Below are 27336 nucleotides of genomic sequence, written 5' to 3'. Positions count from 1 at the left end.
TGCATAAGCAATGCCTTAAATGACTCCTTTGACTGTAAAGCAGAACCTTGATACAGAAGAACTGCCATCAGAACGCACTTTCAAATGCTGAATTAGCAATTTAGTCCACACAGGATGTGAATGTACACGGTTCTTGCTTTCAACGAGCACCGCTTTAACATTTCCTTCATTTGAGTCGCACGGCTTTAACGATGTGCACTCTCAAGAGCTTGCGATTAGTGCGGCTTCAACGGGCGAGTGTGGTGGTGCTGGTTGTGGTTTCATCATTGATTGAATTGTGCTTACTTGTTCTTGACGCCCGAGGCCTCTGTGTAACCATGACTCCACACAGCGGGCCCACCAGACGCCTCACTCGATGAAAAGGTCGGAGGTGGATCGATACGGAAGCAGCGAATATTGCTGAAAAACAAGAAAACACAAACAAGGTCAAATTCACCGCACTGTTTCGGGGGCATAAAGAAACGAAAACCACTTGAAGTATTTCTAACAGCCATACGTGAAATAAAATGCTAAACATACATCATGTGGTAACTCAGATTCCCTCTCTGCAAAGTACAAATTGAAGCCACATTAATGGGGCTATGATGGCGCATATAAAAAAAAAAAAAAAAAAATACTGCAGGAATAAAAAAACAAACAAAAAAACACCCCCAGACATACTTGAGCTGCTCGAGGGTCTTGTGGTCAAGGTTTAGTCGAGGGTTTCCAGTGAGGTCCAGCTCCTGGAGCTTTGGGGGCAGATTCTCTGGTAGAGTGATCTCACTCAGCTCATTACAGCTCAGGTCCACACACTGACAACAACAAAGAGCAGATGTCAATACTCGGACAAATGCACATGCATTACAAAGTCAGGGCATCAAAGATATGCATTATTGCCACTGACTTACTTTCATCTCCATCAGCTGCATGACCTCAGGAAATACTTCAATGGCATTAGAGTGGGCAATGAGTGTGTGCATTCGCCGGCAGTTCATAATGGTGGTGGGGACAGTCTTCAGCATGTTGCCACTCAGATCCACCTCCTCCAGCTCCTCCAGCTTAGCCATTTTACTGAAAGATCAGAGAGAGCAGTAGGTGAAGTCAAGTGTGTAAAATAGTACTGAAACAATCAATTGCTTAGTCAAAAGACAAAAAAACTTCACAGTACAAATGGCATATTGATCCCGGTTGTGGCAGTCATCTGACCTTCACCTTGCATGTGTTAAGTTAGTGACATCATACAGATCCCAGAGCAGAAATGGTACATGTGAAAACATTGAGCCACACGTCTTAATCTCCGAATTCAGGTGTTTTCGGTTCCAGTGCCACAGGTGTATAACATCAAGCACGTAAGTCATGCAGTCTGACTTGACAGAAAATTTCATTGAGAATGGGTCGTTCTAAAGAGATCACTGAATTCAAGCAAGGTACTGGCAATAGGATGTTTAATTGCAAAAAGTCAGTTGGTGAAATTTCTTTGTTCCTATATCATTACCTGATACTTACTCAACTGTAAGTGGTGTTATTGCAAAGTGCAAGTGTTTAGGAACAACAACAACTAAGTTAACTGTTAGTTGTTGTTTGGGGTGTGGATTGGGGTGCATAAAAATCTTTAAAAATGTTGTGCTGACTCAATGACTGCAGAGTCCCCAACTTCCTCTGGCATTAGCATCAGCCCAAAAACTGTCATGCATCATTATAGCATGGGCATATATGGGTGAGCGGTTTCTGTAGGTGTGTAGGTAGGTGTCACATTGCTTTTGTGCATATAGTATATATGACAGAGATTAAGGAAAAGCATAAGTCCCCTTTAACACATGACTTTTTTACCTGGCCGGGAAGGTCTGGAGATGGTTGTAGGCCATGTGCAAAACTCGTAGGTGTGTATGGCCTGTTAGCATGGGTACACACTTGTCTGTTAGTCGGTTATTGGTCAGGTAGAATTCCTGCAGAATGCTGTGGCTTTCCTCTGACAGACTGGATGGTGGCAGGTGCTCCAGCTTATTAGCTGATGCATTTACGCATCGTAAGCTGAAAGGACAAAAAAAATCTCCTTCAGAGAGGGACGGACAACACTGAGATGATTCATTTTAATTGCAAACTACTCCATAAATTCTTACTTAACACTTCACTGCAAAAAACATGTCCTTCTACAGACTGATTGTTTTTTATTTGCCTGTCATACTTGCCCTTGGTGGTCTTGTCCTTCACAGGAAACTCCTAATTAGAATTTCTGTGCTTTATCTTCATTTACCTGCACTGTCCCTACATTTAATCTTCTTGTCAGGTGAACATTAGTCAAAGAAAAATCACTTTCAGCTGAAAATGAATGCTACCTGTCAGATTTGAGGAACAGGTTGCAGGGCAACTCAACCAGTTGATTGTGCTGTACATCCAAAACCTCCAGCAGAGGGCGCTCAACTCTTTCAGGCAGCTTCTGCAGCTGGTTATGTCCAGCACTGAGCTTCCTCAGACTGTTGCTGCACAACAACCTGCAGCAAGAAGAACATATAGATGGTTAGGTCACAGCTAGAAGATTAAAGACAGACAGGAAGGCCCTTGTAAAAACTTGTAAAAGAGTGTTATACACAGAGATAGCAGGATGGCTATATAGATGAAGATAGATGGATAGATTGGTTGGCGAATAGATAAGGTGACACTTTTTTCCACACTTGTTCTTGAACACCACCACTGTAACCAGGGAAGCCTGAAACAGTATTAAAAATGACAATAGTGCAGAAGGATGATGACAGTATGGATGAGAATGGGGGGAAAAAAAAAAAATCAAAAAATAGCAGTGCCTCTAGTGGAGCCCGCGGCTGAAATTCATCATCCTGACACTTATTGGGTAAAAAATAAATCTACAGACAATGAGGGGGCCAGAGGTAGAGAGAAAGAGGAAGAAAGAGAAAAGGAGCGGAGCAAGTTTGACACAGCCGATGTAAGACATAGAAAAGACGAAGAGGTGCATCTAAACTGACCTTCTAAAAGGGTACGTAAAGGAGAAGAGAATGGATGGATGCTGCAGAGGTTATAGGCTATCTGTGTGATTTATGAGGCCTTTTGGGGGATAAATGACAGGCCAGCAAAGGGCAGGGGGAATAATGCAGCACTGTACAGCATTTACAGGTTTTGCTGTGTGAGACACTCACCGTGCTGGTAGCTCAGCAATGAGGTTGTGGCTCGCGTCCAGGACTTCCAGTTTCTTAGCTTCACATAGCCAGTCTGGCAAGGACTCCATATGGTTCCTGAGGGAAGAGAAGGACAGATGATGATGATGAATCCTAGTAGTCTGCAACGCTCCATATATTAAACTTCAGCTTTGGTTTGTTTGTTTACATTTTACTATCTTTCAGATTCAGTTTACCGAAAGATAAACAGCTAAACAAAAGATTAAAAGAAAAAAGATAAATACAACTTTTAAAAGATGTGATCTTTCCTAAGTGTGACAGTGTCGTAGACACTGACCTTTTAAAAAGTTAAAGACAAAGTGAATGGAAGAGGTTTTAAGCTCTGTGTGATTTATGGGTAAATTCTTTAAGACTAGCATTTTGATTTAAAGGTATTTTAACAAGCAGTGATTAGTTCATGCGTTTATATTGACTACAGCTACGGTAAGTACAGAAGGTCAGGGTTAGCATGGTTAAAAATGACCTCTCTAAGTTTCACTCCACTTGACCGTGTATTTCCTAATTTCGTGTAGTTGCACAATCTTCTAAAGCATCACACTGACCAACTGCTGCCCTTCTGCTCTTGTAGGGCAGATGTTCTGTAAGTGAGCTGTATTTACTTTCAGACGGGACTTCCAAATATTTCTGTTTTATTTATTTATTTATTCATTTTTTAAATTCAGGTACATTTCTGGAATTTCTCTCACCTCGAGATATCCATGTAACTCAGATTGGAGGGCACAGGGCTGACATCCAGCTGTCGGAGCTCTGTAGGGAGAAATCCAAACACATTAACTTACAGCAAGGACAGACAAGGTCTCCTACAAAGGTCTATTATAAATGCAGGTAAATGGAAAATGGGGGAAGCATTAGGCAGGGGGAGGATGGTGATGACATGTTAGAGAGGAATGATGGGAGACTGCTGCACTGATGAGAATTAAGGGTGTATGCAGACAGACATGGAAGTGATATATATAAAAACATGGTGATGTCTGTGAGGTGTTACTTATCCACACATACACACACATACATTATGCGTTGAAATTCAGACAAGAGACATACAAATCAGTGATTTCAGTTTAGAAATGTGTGAGGTCACAGCAAAGCCAAACTCACCATTGTTGGAGGCGTAGATGCCTTTGAGCAAGGAGCCCTTAGCCTTCAGGCTGGTGATGTGGTTCCTCTCGCAGTGAAGCACCTCCAGCCTGGGGAAGACCGAGGCGTCCAGCTCCGTCAGCCTGTTATCCCTCACGTCCAGCTGGGTCACGTGCCTCAGTAGGTCAGGCTCGTCCGGCACCATGATGGAGATTTTATTCAACCTGACAAGAGGAGGCATGAAGGAGGCAAAGGTTCATCCAAATGCACAGGCTTTGGCCTTTACAGCAGGGAACATGCCTAGGGTGACTGCTGATATATTGTGCAGTTTCATCAGTTTGTTTAGTAGTCTGGTCCTGAGAGTCAACGGTTTATCTTGAATTGTTCAAGCGCTCAATCGATAAGAACCCAAGAATGAATAAGAGATAAAACAAACATAAATATGTAACTTTGGTCCAGAACTGGCTCTGCTCAGTTTAACTGGATTAGAAAGTTTACAAAATTTTCCAGCCTTATGAACAACTCAAAATCCACCAAAAGGAGCTTTTTAAATTTATTAAACAGAAATTCCTTTCAGCCAAAGAACATCAAATCATTCATAACTGCACTCCTTTGTTAAGAAAGCAGTTTCACAATGTTGTATGAAATGTAAACTCATCAGTGACACCGAGTGATCTTTGTCCAAAAATGTGTTAATGCTGGACAGAAAACAACTAATTTACAAACCCCGGTCAAGCAAAGTAAGAAAAGGTAAAGTATTAACTGTAAAATAGTGCAAGTCACACTAGCTCTGCACTTTTACAGACGACGGGAGACACGGTAGGCAAATGATTTCCCTGTTTCGTGCTTTCTGGCAGTCTGCTTGTGTTTTGGCTTCCTCCTTGTATTTTTGTTTTCTATTATTTACGCATGTGTGCATGTTCTCACTGTCACATGTGACCCTGCGACAAAGTCTTAGGACATGCTGGTCTGGGAACTTTCCATGGCTCTAGTCATCAAAGTGAACAAATGCGTAATAATTAGGACACCATGTCATACCTTAGATCGATGTGTTTGACATGGAGCAGTCTGAAATTCTGCAGGGTAAGAGTTTCTAGGTGGTTGCCAGCCATGCAGAGCTTCTCCATGGAGGACAGCCGCTCCAGCACCTGGGGCACGTGGTTGAACTGGTTGAAGGAAAGGCCCAAGTAACTCAGCCTCTGCAAGGAACCCAGCTCATTGGGCAGTTCATTTAAGCTGTTTCCATCCAGTAGGAATGTCTGCAAACTGAGACAAATACATGTGATTAGACAGTTGGCATAATTAATGAAAGATCACACAGAAAGACCACAATTGTCTTTCTATATATAGTTAGTGTGCTTGTTGTGACATGTTGTATCAAGTAGGACTAAAAAAAACAATTGCCATTTCCAAAACTCAGTGAACTTGATGCCCAGTAGATGGCAGTAGCTGCATAAATGCACTACAGGCCACTTCAGGAATTTACAGGTATGCTAGATAATTTCCAGAGATTAATTTCTTATGAGCAAACATACCTGTATGTTTTGAAGAAAGGCTGAGCTTAAAGGACCTCTATTATTACCCAGACTGCAAGTTGTGCCCTAGTTACTAGACTGATTCCCGTAATCCCTAAATTCAAAGTGGAGTAAAATCGACCAAACGTGCAAGGATTTTAAAGGTCAAAGTCCTGACTTTATTTTTTAAGTACATGTTTTGTCACCGCTTTAAAGAGCTGGTAATGGGGCTTTTTCTACAGTGAAGGACTAGTAATGGAAAGAAAAGGGGAAAAAAGTGCCATTGAGCTAACAACACTACCTATGTTCCATCCTTTTCAAAATGCTGGCTCAGAATTATGAAATTTTGTACAGCCAAAAAAAGTATTTCTTAGAAACGTAAGTAGCTTGGAATTTTTTAAAAAAACCTAAGGTGTTCACCAAAACAAGAGACGGACAAAACGGCATTCATAATGACAAATCTGCTCAATAATATAGTAAAAGACTCTGGGAACACTTGAGAACTACAGCAAAAATCACAGAATCACATGTACAGCTTATGGTGTTTTCTTACATGTTGGAAGTAGCAATGTATACATCATTGTGGTTGCCATGTCACGTGATTGTTGCCAGGTAACTTTCATATTTGACTATGTAAATGCTTAAAGAGGCAAAAATGTGGTTGGTCTACGAAAAGGTTCATTAGTTAAACTCAAATGGCATCTATGCAAGTAAGCTTTGCCCTAAGTCAGAAACTTCGGTTCTATACAGGACAGAGCTGGGCAAGTCCCAAGGACTCCCAAGAATGCATTGCCACTGCTGTGCATATAGATAACAGGCAAGGTAAACACCAAAAGCAAAACCAAAAGTAAAAAAATCCTTCTGAACTAAAACTCAGGTATATTCATGTTCTGACTCTATGAAATATTTTGATTTTACAGTCATAACTACCCTTGGTTTTCAAAGTTTTGGTAAAAAAACCAAACCAAAACTTCTGTGTTCACAGTATGTTCTTCTCTTTACTTACTTGGTCATGGCACCCACAGAGCTGGGGACAGAGGCCAAGTAGTTACAGCTGAGGTTGACCTCTGTCAGAGTGGGTATGTCACAGATAGCCAGGGGGAACTGGCCAAGGTGGTTGTTGGACAGATTGAGGCTCCGAAGACGAGAAAATCTAGAGACAGTGAATAAAAGTATTAACAAAAAGACAAGGGTGATTGAAGAGTGTGGTTTCATCCTGTTAGTTTTGCAAGAGAGAAAAATCTATACATCTCAACTAAGTGTAGTTTACCCATGCTTTTTAATTAAAGTGAGCACAGAGTGAGATTCAACACACCCATAAACAAACCCTTCCTTCATAGTACAGCTAAACCTTCACGTTTGAATGTTTAGCAAACAAACACAGCAAAGACGCCTGTTGTTCGTTTAAACACCAGTGACCAGTGGCTTTCAGCGTGCTGGCCCTTTGGCAGATCAGTGACCTTCACAGGAGTTGGCTCGCTCTGTCTTTATTTATCCATTTACACACATACCGACACACGCATGCGACCTGTTATCATCTATCACGGAGAGCTCAGCTAGGCATCTGGAGATGAGAAGCGTGCCATATTAGCACCGCACGTTGGAGCAGCTGCTAACAGTGGCACTTGATTTTCCGCGCTATACACATACAGGTTACACACACATACACACAGTATATCACAGTGATATGGGGGGGCAGCCAGCCTAGACGTCGGGCTATTGATTAGAGTGACGGAGAATTTCCAGCTGAGGGTGACTCCTGCAGGCAGGGGATGCGGAGCATGTGGGAAAATGTCATTCCACCATTAAATCAGCCCCTGCAATCTGCTGAGTAACGCTCACACCCCCTCCTCACAGTCCCTACACGTCTTTGTCATGCTGTGACATTGTCTTCTCATGTTACTCTGCTTTGACCTTACTTACATTCTTATTTATTTAAAGCAGCGCTAATTATTTTTAAAAAGCCAGTGAAGCAACTGTTTGCAATATGTTTTTGCTAGAAGTCGCGTCCTCAAAGAGAATGATCAGTTTATACAGTTAGCTATTTATACGTTTAATTATATGTTTGCTACTCATCAACAGAAGTGCACCAGTTGGAACTTTAATCCGGTCACTTGGCCTTCATCGCTTCATTTCAATGACTTTAATGTCCTTCATAACTCGATAAGCTATCATACATATGTAAATAAAAAAGGCCAAAGGTTCAATGAAATTCATGGAACATCAGCCATTCCCCTCAGTGAGTGGTAACCTCTGTCTCAAAAAGAGATGCATGCTGGGAAGGCAGTCCCATGCCAGAGGAGAGCGCTAGTATCCGAGACAACTGATTATGCATATCTGATTGGCAAATCACCCACCAGTTAGTATTTGGCCAGAAAGAAAATAGAAAGGGGCGGAGGGGGGAGCCATGTGGCAGGTTCACGTTCCATTGCTCTTGGAAAAATACAAGACACTATAATATAACCCCACGTCAGATGTCAGAGGAAAGCTAGTGTTTATACAGAAACCAAAACAGACTCTCACACAACAGTCCACACAAAAACATACACACACCCACATTCACAGAGGCTGCATACAGAGTATTATTGTTCTTGAGTCCAGCTTTTTGGACTTCAGTCTCTCTGGGGAAAGTGAGTACTCAAGTAACTCTGCTGCGCGGTTCTGTTAGAACCTCGCTATTTTCAGCTAACTATTCATCTCTTTCTCATTACTGACCTCATTTTCTGTCATGCTGGGTCAAATGCGGATGAGCCTACTTAGATTTGGCAGGGCTAAATTGATGTCTCTCACTTGACCAGTGAGGGGAGCTGTGTTTCACTCAGATATTAAAACTAGCTATTTTCCCTTCACATCATCTTTTTTTAAATATTAGTCATTATGCCAGGGACTGAAGAAAAAAAAAGATGACTCAAAAAAATGACTGTGGTAGGAAAACATAAAATCCTGACCTCATTCATTCACAATATTCTATCAAGAAGACCATGTGTGTGTGTGTGTAGCTGTGCATGTATGATCTTGCTCACTTTTGTGATTCCTTTAGTGCAGCCATGTTAAAATGAAGGAACACGCCATACTATATCAAGACTCTGTATGCGCTGACCCCAAATCAGTAGCCTGCAGCCACTATTTCTGTTGCATGCAACACGCAAGCAGCTCTCACGTACACTGACACTCCACACAGCTAACACATAGCTGTGGCACCAGATTCACACTATTCAAATGGTAAAAATTTTATGGTAATCTCCACAGAGAGACGTTGAAACAAGTGTGCAAATATATTAATTTGTAAATGCATAAGTGCACATACACACGTGAAGACACATATACAGCATCTTGGCTGTGGTCTTTAATCTGCGACCATGATAAGCATGCAGCAGATGGTGCCCACAGAGAGAAAGAGCGAGGGAGGCCAGGCACATTAAAAGCTTCCCTGCAGACACTTCTACCCTTCTGGGCTCTGGGCTGATTTGGCCTAGCCTGGTATAGCCCTGGCTAGCCTCTTTGGTCCCTGTGTGCCAATGGCCCCAGTCCTAGACTGCTCAGGTCGATGGCTTGCAAATTGCAGGCAAAAGCTAAAGCTTTCCAAAACCAGCCAGCCGTGACTTGCTGTTCCCATTGAAGCCTCACTGTGTCGGTGTCTTGTCTCCCCCACATTGTACAAAAGCCTATCTCGACTCCAGCTGTTGTCAAGTTACGCTAAGCTTTTGTAAACCATATCTTTCTTTAGGTTTCATCTTGCCCGAGCCGGCCCATCCAGACCACCTCCTCGACCTATTGTGAATCTTCAGGTCTGTTCTTTCATTCACAGGTGTGTTTACCGTAGTCTTATAATGGCACTGTACCTCTGCAGCTGCTGCAGCCGCTGATCTGCAGGCAGGAAGTTGTGTTTTAGGTTGAGGTGGGTCAGGTCGTGGCTATAAAAGAGATTGGGAGGAAGATGCTCCAGACTGCAGCAGGACAAATCAACTGAGTGGATTCTCTGGGACACCATCTAAAAAAGAGGTGGAGTGGAAAGCAAAGAAGAGAGGAGAGCAGAGGTAACAGGGAGAGAAAAAGAATGTGGAGTTAAAAAGGATTACCCCGACCACATAAGACTGTACTGGTTCATGATGTCTTTGTAGCCTGCTGATAGGGGCTCAAATGTCATTCAGAGGCAATCTTCTTAGGATTAGAGAGTCAGAAGAAGTCAAGGGACAGTCCAACAGCTTGGTAACCTGACATCACGAGTTATAACATTGGGTAATCTAGTTAACTGCAGGTGTAGAGAGTAGTTAGCCTGTGTCCATTTGATAAGTCGGTTTCAAAGAAACGTGGATGATATAAACCGAAACGACATCTGTCATCTTGGAGGAGAAAGTCCACCGTCTGTGAACGGCAGCCTTTCAGAGTTGACTTAGCTAGAGGCTCAGCAGTCGTCACTGCAGCACGTGCTGCTTCTATCCAGGCTTCTATTCTGAGTGGCCCTCAGGGCGCTGGTGACATGCATGTCCCTGTTAATATTTAGAAAAGAGGTTTTCTGGCTATGGCCTACTTGAGTTCAAATGAGAGAGAGGAGAGAGCCATCAGTGGTGTTTATGTGTGTGAGAGCACCCAGACAGGTTATAGAGTACAGACTGCACAGCAGTGAAATATGTGCAGTTTTAACTCCACCGGGCTCATACGACAGCGGGATTGTGGTGGGTGTAGTGCAGTTGAGCATGTTGTAACGTACAGTGCAGCTGACCCGAAAGTAGTGCCCAGGGAGCATATGCTCCTCCTTTTCTTTCTCTAACTCTTTTGCCCACACAATACCTTGGCAGCGTGTCTTTGCCAGCGCAGGTGCTCCGTGAAGCTGTCAAAGCTGACATAGTAGGTTTGACTCTGAGGCCCTGCTGAGCTGAAGGCCAAACAATGATTGTGCTTCTTCACCTCCTCCACCTGGAGACAGACACACACGAGAATGTCACTGGAGTGTAAAATACTGACATCTCTTATCCACCTCTGAATATAAATTAAAAAGCTCATCTTTAGGCATCAGAAAAGAAAAGTGAAAGGAAAACATGAAACACGGAGGTCTACATAGGTTAGTTCTCATGTATATAAAAAAAAGGACTTCAGTTGAAACAAATAACATGCTAAATGTCTGCAGGCTACTCAGATTCAGTCACTTGTAAAAAAGAGAAAAAGCACGCACGTTCGTACAATGAAATAACCAACACACGTGACTGACATTAGAAACAAAACGTGTGTATGTGAAATTGCTTTTCAGTCATGCACAGTCACATACTCCAGCAGGCTCGGTGAATGGCTGACTAGTTATGTTGTTTGAACAGAATACTAGCAGGCGTACACACAAACTCACTATAGACAAACACAGAGGAACAGAAAAGAGGGTTGACTCGAGGTCAATGTGTTGTGTGTGAAATGTTTAAAAATTGGGCGTGGTGACACACTGTGTTCTTTGTATCAGGCAGACAAGCAGATAAGGCTTTTCAGAAGAGCCCTTAGAGCTTGTTTAGCAGATACACACATGCGCACATAAAGCAATAAATGGATAAAGGTCGCTTTTGGGGAGGCAATTTAAAACGCTACAGTGACATAAAGCTGCTTTAATGCCATACTGATCCATTACACTAAATATTAAAGCGTGTCTCGACTCCAAATTAGAAAAGGTGGGAAAAAAAAATACATCAGTGCTTTAGACCTGGCTTGCACACTTTCTGTCTGACCTTGAGAGCTAAAATGAACAAAGCAAGAAGCAGCATTTGATGTCAAACTAAAGGTGACATTTCATCAAGGACAAACTTCCCTGCACAGGGAGGCATTTGCAGAGGGTAATAACACTGACTTTATCAGGTCATTCTCTGATGATATCATGTTATGGGTTTATGATCCAAGGCATAAATTATATAACATCACCATAAAAAGACCAGGGTAAAAGGGAGAGAGAGAAAAGAAAATGATTATGTGACAACAGTAACGCCCTGTCATGGTGTGACTTTTACATACTTTTCCTCCAATGAGGGGCAGGATGTGCATCTTCCCTGTCTGGCTCTCCTTCACAGAGGAGACGATGAGGCAAGTGCCGCACAGGATGACCTGGCGTCTGGTCCAGCGGTTGACTGGTAGTTGAAGCTTCCCTTTCCGAACGTTGTAGGTTCCAGACAGCTGGACCCTCTCTGAGCTCTCAATGCTCTGGGGCTTCCCTGAAACAGAGAAAGAAATGTTTTGTCCAGTTAGCACTGCAGACTTGACGTGAATACAGATTAGACAGAATCAGTTACTGCTGCAGTTAGAATCCACATGAAACCACTGAAGAAACTTTTAGAAAATCAGAGAAAGTTAGGGTAGTGAAGACAGCTATACAAAACCACTCAAAAGCATATATTTCATGGGTCACTTTGTTTGGTACACCATGCATTTAAGCATGCAGACATAGTCAAAATGACATGTCCAAGCTCACACTAAGAATTGGTAAGAAAGGTGATTTAATTGACTATGAACATAGCGAGGTTGCTGGTGCCAGATGGACTAGTCTGAGTATTTCAGGAACTTCTGATCTACTGGGATTTTCCCACACAGCCATCTGTAGGGTTTACAGAAAATGGTCCAAAAGAGAGAAAATATCCAGGAAGCAGCAGTTCTTTGGGCCTCGTTCATGCCAGAGGTCAGAATAGCTTGGCCTGAACTCTTTAAGCTGAAAGGAACGAGAAGTAGCTTAAAGAGAAGTAACTTAAATAACCAACCGAGGTATGCAGAAGAGCATCAATGAATGCACAATGCGTCAAACCTTGAAGCAGCAGAAGACTCTACTGGGTGCCACTAAGAAAATTAAACTGAGGCTACAATTCGCACAGGCTGACCTATGATAACAGAAGGCTGGAAAACATCGCCTGGTCTGATAAGCCTTGATTTTTGTTGCAACATTTGGATTGTAGGGTCAGAGTTGTCTGGTACTAGCAAGGCATAGTGAAAGTTTCCCATGAATATAAAGCACAAGTCAAACCCAGCAAACATGCTATAACCATTCTATTGCTTATTTGAGGCTATATTTTGGTATGACAGTGCTCTGTGCTAAAAGCTCACAATGACACTGGACTCTGTGGACAAGTCACCGCCTGTTGCAGGGCTAATACAGTGAGACATTCATGTTCGCAAGTTTACACCTACGGTCATCGGACTCGAACCACTGTGCCACCAAGCTGTCAAGATGTCACTCAAAAACCAAGCAACCAAACGAAAAACAAACAAACAAAAAACAGCAACTTTTTTTAAGCATTTCATCTTGATGAACATTCAGGCAGCTCAAAATTTACAATATTTATCTGGCTCATCAGAGCTAACATCCCGATGCAGGCTTAGCATGAAGTCTAAATTAGAGATGGCACGATACCACTTTTTTATATCCGATACCGATACCATAAATTTGGATATCTGCCGATACCGATATGAATCCGATACAGTGTGTTTTTTAATCAATAAAACTGTTTTTTTAATATCTTGCTGCATTTTGTATAAGTTCATACTCAAGTTTAAATAAACAACAACACTAAAGCTATTCTGTTATACCTGTATGTAAAAAATACATACAGTAATGGACTTCTATACATTTGACATCAGATTAAAACTTTGGGTGTAAGATTCAGATAATTATTTATTAAAAGCTAGACATTTTAAATGAGAATAAGACAGAAAAGTATGTCTTTGTGCCCTCCTTTTCCCTGTTAATGCCCTATCGGCCCCCCTGGCTAAACTTTGCTAGATCCGCCCCTGCACAGTTACCAGCCGTCAGTTACGTAGAAAAGGATCCTGGTCTAGAAAGTAATATTAAATAAATTCTAACAACAGCTTATCAAGGTTAAACGTGCTGCTGTTGTTCAGCCGCTGGTTTCCTCTTTCTGGTGCAAAGTGGGCCAAAAACAAAGAAGAGAGACGGACTCGCGACAGAAAAGCCGATCAGCTGATCATTAAGCAGTTTCACGATGGAAGTAGCAGCAGGAAGGTGAGGGAGAGAAAGAGGCAGTCGCTCCATATATCCAGTGGCGGTCCTAGCCTGTTTGGTGCCCTGGGCGAACACTCCCTCTGGCGCCCCCCCCACACACACATATGAAGAGAGAGAGAGAGAGAGTATGCATAGTGTGCAAACCGCTACCAAACAGCCATTGGTGGTGTGTGAGAGGCAGATGTTGTCCAAGATAAGGACAATGTTGGATAATACCTCCCACCCACTCCATGACACGCTGGCTAGTCACAGGAGCGTTCAGTGAGAAACTGAGACCAAAAAGCACCACTGACCGACACAGGAAATCATTCCTGCCTGTGGCCATCTCCCTGTACAACTCCATCTAACACACTGTGAACACTGCAATAGTTACACCCTTTTTACACACACTCTTTTCTATTCTGTAATATGCTTGTCAATTTTCTTGATATTTATTTATAATCACCTCTGTTAATCCTTGATATTTAGAACTGAGTGATCTGTATATATTAGTGCTATTTCTTAAATGTGTAAAATCTGTAACATATTGTATTGTTTGGAGTTTAGTCTGTTACTGTTACTATTTTTAGAATTTCATCCTGGAGCAACTGTAACCCACATAATTTCCTTAGGGATTAATAAAGTATTCTGATTCTGATTGTTTCAGGATGACCTGCCATTATCCAATGACACATCTGCTTACCTGTATCTTTTGCTCGTTTCTCCTCCTCTTCTTTTCTATTTTTTCTAAACTGAGCACCTGATGGCTTTGAACTTTTCTTGTCCATCTTCCATTGGTTTTAATTTTGCACTCCAGTATGAACACCCATCCCTCAACCCGAGGATCACCACAACATAACCTAACAGACCTACACCTTAGTTCACAGATTCACTTTGTCTATAGGGTTTATTTCTGGGATTTTGCACAACACAGGATTCAAATCATGAATACATAACGGGCTTGGATTTACAACATTATGAATGAAATGTGCTCTATTTGGAAGAAGCAGGCCCCCCTCCCCTTTCGACGGGTTGTGTGTGAGACTTTAAATCATCAAACTGTAAAATATACATTTTAAATTGTTATTGATCCCTTTACCCCTAGTCCTAAAGTGTATATTTATTTTCTTACTCTTCTTATATTTATTGTTTGTTTACTTGCACTGCTGTAACTGGAGCCTCGTCGTCTCTCTATATACTGGACTGTATGTAGCAATAAAGTTTACTTTGACTTCAGCAGCAAGCAGGCACACCGAGGGCTCTCGCGCTCACTTTTCGCGTATAGAATTTCGAAAAAACATCGGTGCAAATTATAAGTCTGTATCATAATGTCTGGTGGTTTCGTGTTTGTTGTTTTGTTTTTATTTTCTTTTATTTTGCGAGTTGGTTATTAGATGCTGCTCCAGAAAGCCAGAGAATCCCCCGCTGCCCCGGCCTCTCCTCTGTGCCGCAAGCAGCAGGCGCACCTCGCAAACGAGGGCGCCCTTACTCCGAGCAAATGGGCGATAGAAAACCGATTGATGCCTATGACATTCCCAATATGCACTGGCTGACGTCGGGGAAGCATGAGTACGAGCAAAAAAAATTATTTATTTTTTTTGCCAATGTCCGCGATGCCGCCCCCCACCACGATGCCGCCCCGGGCAACCGCCCGTGTCGCCCATATCAAAAATTGCTACTGCATATATCGGTTGTTAAGCTTAACATGGGAACGCTTTACAAACATTCAGAGATGAACTTACACACTTGCTTTACTTCTCTCTGGGATAACTTCCTCGGAGATGAAATGCTGGTTTGGTAGCGAGGCTACAAATACATGCAGCCGCTCTATCACGTGAGCACACTGCTCCGACGTGCTACGGTTATGAGCCGAGTTACGCCATGTCGCAAGTTTTGTGAGGTGTTTTTTTTTTTATATTTAATGGATCGGATTACATTTTTTATTTCTCGCCGATATCCGATCCAGTAATTTAGGTCAGTATCGGACCGATACCGATACGTAATATCGGATCGGTCCATCTCTAGTCTAAATTTATTAGGCACAACTGTCACCATTGGAGGCTTTGCTTTAGACTCAGAATTGAACAGTCCAGATTTACATTCAAAACAGTGCAGCCCACATAATTAGAGTCCCAAATTCAACACCAGGTAAACCTCTTTCAAAATGATGCTTTTACAATATCTGGGTCTCATTTATTCAGTTTTATTCAACTGTCTGCCTTTCCCCCTTGCATGGATCTCTCACTTCACTGCTAGCCTGCCAAACCTGACAGTCAGGCTGCTTATCAGGCGTTCTGTCAGCCAGGCTGTGTTATCGTTCTGTCTAAACATCCACCTGCTTTCTGTCTACCTCCACCTCCGCAAAAATCTCCCTGGGCTGGCGTGTGCTGTCCTCCTCCCCTCTATCATCTCCCCTTTCTATCTGTCCAACTTGCCTGCCTTTGGATTTCCCCCTTCCTATCTGCAGCTTCAATGTTTTGCTTTCGCAGCATGTTTAACCTCATTGTTTTCTAATTTGGCTAAGAGATTTGTGGCATGGCGCAAGAAGTTTTCCTTTCCAAGCGACAGATGGTCATAGAAAAATGTCTTTCGTCCTGTGGCTTGCTGTAAACTATGCACATCTTTCTTGTGGCGTCTCCTTCACACATTATTCACTTCCTTCTAAACACTAAGCAAAGCAGAGGCTGGGGAGGGGCAGTGGAGAGTTTATGGAAGAAAGAGTCAGTAGGGTAAGCAAGTGAGAACTTGCACACACTCTCATGGCTTTAAATAATTCAGGTCTTTCACATGCAGACTGTATCTAGTGTGGCACGGTAGGGTACTGCACACTGTGTTCATCAGCAGGCATTAAAAACATTTTAACCAGAAGTGGCACTGCATGAGCTGGCGTGGTTAAGACGGCGGTCACGAGAATACATACACATTTTAATCTGATGATTATCAGATTATCTTGCGAGAGACGCAGAGTTTCAAACCGACCCAGGATATTTATTTATTTTTTGAAATTAGCAAAGCGCCTGAGCCCTAACATCTCCTCAGTGGTGCAAGCTAATCTTGTGCTCGCAGCAGAATCAATAGTCTCGGTTTGCAAAAGGATATTTGCTCTGACAGAACGCTGAGTATGTAACACAAAACACTGTTGTTAAATGTCAATTACGAGTCGTGCATAACTATAATGGAGAGCTGTATCGGTATTCTTAAAACTACAGGGCTGCTGAGAGAGGGCAAGCCTCTAAAGAAGTTTAAGATAAGAAATGAATCAGCTTGATTTTAAAGAGATGATACACATGATACACTTCTGTGAGCAAAATATGAAGTGAAACATGGTAAACACACGCCACGTTTGCAACTTAACACACTTGACACACACTTCAGAAATGACAGAAATATGTATCAAGCAGAAAAAAAATCTATTTATGTGCATATTATGAGTCATATCTGGTCTGTGGTTCTAGGCAAAAAAGATGACTCTTACTGTTTTAAATGAAGGACTATTTATGTGAAGATCTGCAAAGACAGCTTATTAAACACGGTTTATACTGTGCACAAAGCTCATTATGATCAAAAGAATTTGTTTGTTTATTGTCCAGTGTAGATGACAATATGTTTAACATTTCTTTCAGAATTTCTCTCAGTGCTCTGGCAGCCAGTTTTGACTTCACAGTAGGCATTAAAAGCTGACAGCCTATTGGTGCGAATAAATATGCTTTAATGAGCTTAAAAGATATGAAAAGATATATGTAACATTCTTTTTCTGTTTTCTTACTTTACGTTAAAGCATAAATCCAATTAGATAATTACCAATATTTTCCAAATATGTGAATAAGAGATTAGCTATCTCTGTATGTTTTAAATTATTCAAATCCTCACAGGCATTTTTTTTTTAACCAAATATCTAATATCATGAGTCTGGCATCTGTACTACGTCTCACTCAGCCTGAGATAGTGAATTCGAAATTCAAGGAGCTAAAGATATCCTCTTTTGTGTTAAGTGTAGTGCTTAAATTTATTAGACCAACTGTCATAAAAACAAGAAACACACAAATGTACTTTGTATTTTAAAAAAATAATAATGTGCTTTACTTTTTTAAAAATGTTTTGGGTTCATATTTTTGCGTTAAAAGTCACTCGGATTAAATAGCTTGCACATACTGGTGAGATCCATTATAGAAACACAAAAAAATGATTATGTCAATGAGCAATACTGTTAATTTAGGGCAGCTGTAGCAAAGATCTTACATTGGTGGTGGTCAATAGATTTATTAAGCACTGTAGGTGTTGTTGAAATAATATATATCTGTTAAAAACAAAAACTCAACAAACTGTCTTTGTGACATTTCATGATTGAGAATAAGGCATAAGTGAACATCACTGGATGTTCTGTTTTTGTCATTCATGCTGCCTCCAAAAAGAAAAGAAAAACACAAACTGTTCCCTCTGTGCAACCACCCCACTCCCCCACAACCCCCACTGTTGATCTCCACACTCATTTAATTGTACTTCTGAAACAAGTGGAGTGTGAAAGGAGCAAATGAAACTGAAGGTTTTATCTCTCTTTAAAGAGACATTATTACCATCCACTTTGCAGGAAACGCCATTAATGATTTGTATTATTGTGACTACGTGTAAAAAGTATTTTAGGTACAGACAAGAAAATGCCAGATACTAGGAAAGCGTTCCCTTTCCCTTTTTATTCTTTTCACAGATTTGGAACATCATTCCTGTTGCATATAATTGCAAATAATGATATTGCATGCACAACTTCAAATAAGTCAACAAGTCCTCTTGGTAAGACAAGACACGACAAGCCAAACACTTGTTTATACCTTGATCGCATTTCTAAATCCTAATGCCTCATTCGCATATCTGAGAGGGAAAAAAAGTCTATTACATTTTGCAAAGTTGGTTTCCAATTTAACTTCAGTCCAGTGCATCGAGTGGCACACACAAATAGATTCACAAGGCAACGGACAAACATAACAGGTGTCTACTTTCAATTTCAGCTTGTAATAAATGGTTCGGATAAGCGAGGTAAACTGTAAATACGTGTTTCCTTTAAGAGGAAACGTGGGGAAGGGGAAGATTAGATAAGGAACTGAACTGATAATGTAAAGATATATTTAAAAACTTAAAAGACTGAAAATATAAGTTAAACTAAGACTAGTACATAGTTACTATCAGGTTGGTATCTGTGTTTACTTAACTCGACTACTGTACCTGCTTGACACATATAAAAATGATCTAAATGCCATCCATGAACAGACAGAAAACCCAACTGAGGTACTGAAACAGGCTGGATACAACTTTCCCTTCCAGCCTGCTGGCTGGCAGAGGTTACTAGCAGGAACATGTTTTCATGACAGAGCTTAGGAGGAGAATGTGTTGCATTAGGCAAATTATTCACAAGCTTTTAGCCTCAATATGTCACATGAGCATATTCTTACTATTTTTAGGTCTTTTGTTGGAACATGCTCTCTCCCACACAAGCATATGTGCACACATGCACTCATACACCCCACTCCTCCTCCTACTCTTATCCTCGCTGACATAAACACACACACACACACACACACACACACACACACATGCAGTGTGACAGTGACAGTGATTAACCATCTTCATGCGTGCATCCATCCAATTCTGACCCAAAATCAGAAAGTGTGGTTTTTTTTTTTTCCCTCATAAGGAGAAGACTACAGTCAGCTTGAGTGGGCTGGTTTTGTGCTAAGTTTGATAGCTACTCCTGTACTGACAATGCCGTTTACAACCATCTCACACGGACGTGGGATGACTGGATGGAAGTACATTTCAGTCTAGCCATGGGAATGCACAACATAGGAAACAGAGAAATGGGTGCGACTCTGACGTGAGCATCCTGTTTACAGAGGTAGATCAGAGAAAACCAGGGTCTTTTCCTGGTTTTTGTAGGGGAAGGAACTTATAGGAGGCATCTGTCATTATTCCAAATGCATGAACCACATCCCACTTGCAGTGAAAACATGATAAACAACGATGGTGTTACTCACGGTGGTCAGCTATCCCACATTATATGGGCAATGCATAAGACTGTGAATTTGAAAAATAATAGTCAGGCTCTTTAAGGTGGGTGTGCTCATGTTCAGAAGTCGGTCTATTCCTAGCCCTACTGTATGTAGGAGCTGGAGTAGTACAGTTTGTGTGTGTGTGTTTTTGTGTGTGTGTGTGTGTGTGTGTGTGTGTGTGTGTGTGTGTGTGTGTGTGTGTGTGTGTGTGTGTTGGTATCTAAAGATGGTTTCCTTCCTTTTCCCCAGGCTCAGGAAATAACAGTTTCCCTTCCACATTAGGCTCAAATATCCAAGTGTTTGCACCACTACTGCTTTAACACAAACATAAATATGCACACACTCAACAAACGGCACTATTAGAAACCTGACTTTCTCTCAATGTTGAAAATCTTACTTCTGCAAGAGCTTATAGGTACACTCTGAAATCCGCAACTCAATTAGATCTTTCACTAGAAGCTACTCAATTCATCGGTTTCTGAGACGGCCATATATTTATTTATGTGGTATACGATGCAATGGAAAGAAATAGCACAGCTTATCCAATTTTGCATACTGTGCTAAGCATTTGCATACTTCCCCATAGTTTTATTGCTTCTCTATGTAAGAATAACTTTCTTCCTGTAAGCCCTTGTGGGCTCGGCACCTCTGAGTATAGTTAAAAAAAATTAATCATTAGTAAAAATACTTGTTCTGTTTTTACTGTACATACAAATGAGTCCCTAGAATGCAATCGCAATACTGGGAAAAAAATAACAATAAGACCACAAAAACACATATAAAAACACCACTGGTTAATTTGCAAACTTCTCTTAAAGAACACTTCTCTCTATTTTTGACTGCACAATCTTCCAGTAAATTCCAGCTCTAAGAAGCCTTTGAAAATCCTGTACATCCTAAACATACTGAGACAATCAGAGTTAGCCTGCAAAGGCAAATTTTGGTCAAATAATGGTCCCACTTGCGTCCCGATGATTTGAAATGCAATCGCTGATAAGAGAGAGAAAATATCCAAAGACCATTTTAGTCTACTGCTATGGTAGCACTTCCACTTCTTTAGTTCATTTCAGGACTTCAGCCCTGTGAAACACACATTAATGTTTAATTTAAGATTAAGCACGAAGATGTAACAGCTACTACTGACACTGAGGACCTAGCCCTCTCTGAATACAGACATCTATATTGTATGATATCTACCAGCAAAGAATATAGTGAGTTTTTTGGGCAATAACGTCCAGTGACATGAAATAAAGAGCCCTGAGCTGACTCTGGCACACTAGAAAATCTGACTACCGATGCCCTGATCTCCCCGTCATCTGTCATTGTTAGCAATCAGTCAACTAGGCCAGCCTCTCTACATCCATCTCCTATTTAACAGATCAACACTTCTTTCTTGTGGATCCTCTCGGTAATAATAAGAATACAACCTGACATCAGCACACTATCTGTAAAGGACTGGGCATGCCATACCGTAGGGCATCAATGACCCACATAAGTCACAACTGAGCATGAGCTTGTAAAGACACACTTGTTTATTATAAGCAATGACTAATCCAATTTCATGACTGGCAAGACTCTGGTGATATATAAATGCTTCCAAGTCAGTGCTAGGTACAGTAAGTATATATATATTTTTTTTACTTCTTTGATGAGATGTCTTACACATTTACCAAAAGGAAACTGGAGTTAAGAGGAGTTGTTGGAGAAAGTACATGGAGATGTAAAACAGAAAAGTCAGCTGTTACTCTCCAACACAAATAGATGCTTCTGCTTCAAACATATATAAACACAATAAGTCAAAATATACCTACTCAAAGGTGACTTGTCTCAGGCAAGAGAGTGATATTTGTCCTACATTTTATTTGCTGCGTCTCTCAGTCTGAGTCTTGCTATTCCTTTCTTTATTTCTTCAGCAGTACTTCTTCTCTGTGGAAGACTTGAGGTGATTACTCAGATGAAAAGTGACAGGCAGTGGTTGATGAGCCATGCTCGAAGGTGGCAAAAGCCATCGCGGGTGACAGACTGCTTGCTGTATTCATGTTAAAACTCCACATTTTCCCTTACATTACATTTTTACCTCTCTGTACCTTTCAGAGATATACACAGGGTGAACTGTGAATGCGCGGCAGTGATAAAAAAAACATAGTGCACAATGGAAATTTTTAGGAAGGTCTCAAGCTCGTTTAAACCGCACAGTTTCATCGTTTTTGTAATGAGTAACCCTTAATTTGTAACTTCGTAATCCTACAAACCGCTCTTTAAAACTTTCCAGATGTTACTGCACAAACCGGTCCAAACAGACAGAAGGGGCTGCCTTGGCCTCAGGGACTAAAGAGGTGTTGATGTGTGAAATGTGTCAAGCTGTCCGTTGTGTAAAAAGTGATAAGGAGATGAGGTGGATGTTTGCATGGGAAATAAGTGTTCCTGCATTATCACTGCGTGACACTAAATTTGCACAAGTGCTTAGAGTTGGGCAAATACAGCATCTGTGTATTCTTACTTTAGTTTGTGCTGAGCATGAATGTTCTGCATTTCCCTGTTGTCTTAGGGCTCAAGTTTGAATAATTTTTACTTTTAAAGGGAGGCAAATTTTAATAAAATGTTCAAGAGTCAAAATATGAAACTGTTAAGAATTTAGTTGTTGTTAGATGATCCATTCTTTGATCAAGAGAAGAAAAAAAAAGACCCTCCCTCAGCATCATGTACATTATGCAAATGTTACCAGCATAACATGCTAAACTGATAGGATAAACCTTAAAAATATTACACATTCTCAATATTAACATGTTAGCGTTGTGAGCCTGTTGGGATATGAGGCCAGTGTCTTGTAAATTATGTATGATAACATGTTGGCATACATCAAGTGTTATCGTGCAATGTTATCGTGCTAAGCATATTAACTTAGCATGATAACATGGTGAGCTAATGTGATGATGAGATGAATGTAAAAAACACGAAAATATATACATTAACATATGTGAGCCTATTATGGGAACACTATTGTCTACTTTATGAAAATGTTAGTGTGACAACATACTATACTAATACGATTAACCTGAAAAACATTAAGCCAATATTAACTTGTTAGCATCTCTTATGCTTTATGTAAATAGTAAAATGGCAACATGCTAAGCTAAGCTAACTGGAAAAAGTTCGAGTTAAAAAGTCAAGAGAAAATGCATTTTTAAAATAATATTGTTCTAGTCTAGTTTAAAGTTCGTTTATGAATGCATCAAAAAATTAAAAGCCTAAAATTAATGGGCTATAATGTAAAAGATCGACCTACTGTGGCTAGCATAAAGCTATATTTTTCTAACATTCTGAATTATTCAGATACCTAGTAATACCTTATAAATCAGAGAACAAGAGCCTGCTATAAGTATAAAATTGTCATTTTGATGAGTACTCTGTTATAAGGATATAGGATATGATAGGTAGTCTACTGACTGTGTTCACTTTTTTTCAGTGCTTTAATTACTGGCTCCAATTTGAGTTACATTCAGCTTTGTGCTCCTGTCTGCTGTCAGTGGACATCCTTCAGTCTTAACAGCACAGCCGAGGTGATGCCCCCTCCCCCCAACAGTAGCACAGCAGAGCCAGAGAGACGAGAACTGAGAGTCTAGGGTATTGTAGTGACCCAGGTCCCCATGTGACATCACTCTATCACAACAGAGAGGATGAGGTGGACAATAATTACTGTGAAGGATGCCGTAAAATTCTAAAAGCTCATCTCTTTTAAACTTGTCACCAAGGAGGGCAACATGCACACACACGCAGACACTACACAAAATATCACTCTCTCAAACTCTCAGTCCAGTGAAACACATCCTGAATCCAAATGAGGTCACAGCCTGCGATATCTTCTCCATCAAACCATTATTACCCTTTGCCCCTGGGAAGAAGGGAACTAAACAGTCCTCTGCTATTAAAGGCATTGTACAACTCCAGTTATCAGGTCATTGCATTACCACCCACCACCTGCAGGGATAATGCCGGGATTCAGAGCAGCACTGGGATAAAGGAAGGGTTGTCTTATCTGCAGATGAATTTGTCTTTAACGCTGCCTTTTTTGTCACTTCGATTTTGCCCATTTGCACATTCACTTGCATTTCTGCATTTTTAATTTCTAACGTTAGTTAATGCATGCTGGAAGAAAGAAAAAAAAACTCAGTCCACGTAATATCATTCCATATCAGAACATATTAACCTGATGTAAATCGGTACTGAAAGGCAGACGCAATTGCAAATAATGTATGAATGTGTAACATGTGCCTGACTGTTGGCACGAGGAGTTATAAAGGCTCAATAACTGTTTAGCCAATCATCCTGTGCTGCTATTTAAATGTTAAATATCTAATTTTTGTCCCTTTAAATAAAAGTAAGACAGTCCTTCAAGCCACCCATTACACTGGTAACATGCTTCATCACGTTATTTAAAAAACACTAAACACCACTTAGGTGTGGTGGATAGAATTGTATTATGAATGCTTCAAATTCAGGTGCTGGCATCAGGGTGTGAAAAAAAAGATGTTCCCCAGTGATTTCCTGCCAGTGAAAGGGTTGGATACTGACGTACATGTGTGCTCCCCCTCTCTCTTCCCAGCTCCACTCCTGCTGCTGTTATGTAATGAGTGTGTGTTATGAAACCTTACATTGAAATACACAGGCCTCCCGATCAGCTAGCTCACACATTCATACACAGACACACAAGGGCTGTGGGGATTTTTTCATTTATTAGCTTTTCTATTGTATTCAAGTGAATGCATACAGTTTTTTGCATGGGAGCGTGTACTACAAATGAACAGAAAGCATGGGTGTTATGAGTATATGAGTATAATTTCAAGGCTGTGGAAGTTGGAAGTTTGTTGGACTCCCAAATCAATTATTAGTATGTTTGTGTGCATCATCCTTTTCTACAAATGCAGAAAAAAAATGATGGCCAAAAGGGATGTTAAAAGTATGAATAGTGGAAGCATGGCTGTCTAGTATAAGGCAACAGAGAGAACGATGGAAATAAATGGAGCTTTATGGAGGGAAAGAAAAGTCGACGCTAACAAGGTCAAGATAAAAATTGGCTAAGATGAAGAAGTGAAACGATAATAGATGTAAAGACAAACAGATGCACAATATAAACAGATGGGATGAATTGGCTAGTGGCATGTTCTGTCACCTCAGGCAGAAAGATTCACAAGAGGAAAGTGCAATGAAAATGTTATGGGAGTAAATCTCAGTCAGCAGTAAACCTGAAAATACACAAAATACTGTCGTTTCCAGCTGACAGGTTTAGAAACTGAGCGATAATATAAAATCAGTGAGCTGGGTTTTGGAGTTCGGATGAGTTATGTCTGTAAATTACAGTGGATGATTACCGCTGACGATGAGTATTTATGTTGTTGATCATATTTTGCTTAAAATACTCAAAAAAAGTTTTTGAATAACAAAATAAGTAACAGTAGCTCCAAAAAAACTGTCACTGTGATCTTTTAACTGTAATAAACATCTCACGAAAAACATAACTGAAATGTCACGGTGACTGTTCATCATCTGTTCTGTAAATGATCAGTTCAAGTTATCATTATTATTATTATTATTATTATTATTATTATTATTATTGTTGTTGTTATTATCATTGTTATTATTATGTTAGTAACACAAATGACCCCCCAAAAATGGTCTTTTTTTTAAAGAAATGAGGTGAGAGGAATCAAGAGTCAGTCACTGTCTACTATCTTGCCAGCTAAAAGTCAGATGTAATTCCTGTCAAACCCTTCTTCTAGCCTTTATATAATGTCAATAACATAATGCTGTTTCATGTGGAGCTGGACTGCATGATGAATTTGTCCTCTGGTGTGGAAGAGGTTGGCTAAGTAGGGAAATCATAAATTACCAGCAGGTCATGAACGCGTGAGAAACAAACGGGAGGTTGCTAAGCTTTCACACACAAAATAAAGCAAGCCTGCACACGTGTGAACTGAGTTACTGCTGTGTGATAGTAAACTGGCAGGAAAGCCATGGTGTCCAGTTATGTAATGCGTCTCTGTCTTACTTGCCTTCTCTCTCGCACACACACACACACACACACACACAGGTTTCAGCTCTGTGTGTGCGCTTGCGCGTGCATATGAAATATGTTATAGGACAAGAAGGCCTCAGCAGGACCAAAATTCCTCCTTTTTCCTACACATCTTCCTTCATAAACCATTCCCTTGTATATATAATGTCAGGTTTCAGTATCTCCAGCTGTTATTCACACTCTGTTTTTTCCTCACTTTCCTCTGTCCAGTGGTTCAGTGGCTGTTCATGTGGGCAGGGAATGATTTCTAGCCCAGGTTACTCACAGCCTGACCCCTCTCTTGCTCTCTCTCGCTCTCTCTCATTTTTTGCAAACCTATAAAAACCTTAGCCATCTTTTGAAACATACTAGTACAGGCAGTACCCGAAAGCAAAAAAGAGAATTAAAACAAAAAGAAAGAAATGACTGCATTTATATTAGTGCCTTATTCAGCGCTTCTCTTCATTTACAACTTCCATTTACAACCCCAACTGGCCCACCCATCCCCTGGCCCCACCCACAGACCTCCACATGCCAGTGGTCCCTGCAGTGTGTCCTCAGCACAACCTGTGCCATTATGTTCAAGGATACACTGTTGACAGCTATGGGTCACTGCAGTCTGGGCACAGGGTGGCACACACTCATGAATGATGCAGCACTCGCCTTTGGTCTTAACAGCTCTTTGACAAACACATGAGGAAAGCTAGCACACAGGAAATGCATGCACAATGTAACAAAGGCTGACTGCAGTGTATTATGAAGTTGCAATTAAAGAAAATCCCAAATCAAAGAAAGAATGCCGTGTTAACAGCATCTGCCTCGAGGAGTTTTTACTTAAACCCAATATGAAATCAAGCATACATTCACAAGCTCCTTTATTATGTTGGCTATAATGTTTTTTATAATTACCATAAGAACTCAGTAAATGAGGGGTACGTTAAAATGTGAGACAATATGCTCTTCGGGCTGTGCCAAAAAGTCTACCAAACAAAGGTTTTCTGTCCTAAAAATATAGGGCTGTTTTTAATCCAGTTCAATTCGATTTTATTTAAATAGCGCCAAATCACAACAACAGTTGCCTCAAGGCGCTTTATAGTGTAAGGTAAAGACGCCACAATAATACAAAGAAAACAGTGGGAAGGAAAAACTCCCTTTTAACAGGAAGAAACTCCAGCAGAACGAGGCTCAGGGAGGGCGGACATCTGCCACGACTGGTTGGGGGGAGCAGATGAAGACAGGACAAAGATATGTTGTGGAAGAGAGTCAGAGATTAACAATACCTAATAATTACATGGAGAGAGGTGTGTAAACACATAATGAGTGAAAAAAGTGACTGAAGAAGAAACACTCAATGCATCATGGGAATCCCCCAGCAGCCTAGATTTATTGGAGCATAACTAAGGAGGACTCAGGGTCACCTGATCCAACCCTAGCCATAGACCTTATCAAAAAGGAAAGTTTTAAGCCTAATCTTAAAAGTAGAGAGGGCGTCTGTCTCCCGAATCCAGATTTTTATTTTTTTTTA

At 40.8% G+C, this 27336-nt stretch overlaps 1 protein-coding gene across 1 annotated transcript in view; it reads right to left on the bottom strand.

Moving 5' to 3' along the window:
• phlpp1 (PH domain and leucine rich repeat protein phosphatase 1) overlaps positions 1 to 27336 on the bottom strand; it is a 48905-nt gene that overhangs the window by 3351 nt on the left and 18218 nt on the right. Inside the window, exons 3-15 of the mRNA XM_005476369.4 lie at positions 11747 to 11943; positions 10550 to 10675; positions 9601 to 9749; positions 6765 to 6911; positions 5283 to 5510; positions 4266 to 4468; positions 3857 to 3917; positions 3132 to 3227; positions 2316 to 2471; positions 1810 to 2010; positions 888 to 1050; positions 661 to 791; positions 286 to 399 (exon numbers count right to left, since the gene is read on the bottom strand). Coding sequence (XP_005476426.3) covers positions 286 to 399; positions 661 to 791; positions 888 to 1050; positions 1810 to 2010; positions 2316 to 2471; positions 3132 to 3227; positions 3857 to 3917; positions 4266 to 4468; positions 5283 to 5510; positions 6765 to 6911; positions 9601 to 9749; positions 10550 to 10675; positions 11747 to 11943 — 1972 coding nt within the window. The remainder of the gene's footprint in view (positions 1 to 285; positions 400 to 660; positions 792 to 887; positions 1051 to 1809; positions 2011 to 2315; positions 2472 to 3131; positions 3228 to 3856; positions 3918 to 4265; positions 4469 to 5282; positions 5511 to 6764; positions 6912 to 9600; positions 9750 to 10549; positions 10676 to 11746; positions 11944 to 27336) is intronic.

Source organism: Oreochromis niloticus, linkage group LG18 (genome assembly GCF_001858045.2).
Source record: "Oreochromis niloticus isolate F11D_XX linkage group LG18, O_niloticus_UMD_NMBU, whole genome shotgun sequence".
Taxonomy (NCBI): domain Eukaryota; kingdom Metazoa; phylum Chordata; class Actinopteri; order Cichliformes; family Cichlidae; genus Oreochromis; species Oreochromis niloticus.
Note: the sequence above shows the minus strand (reverse complement) of the source record. Positions and strands in the feature narration are given on the sequence as shown.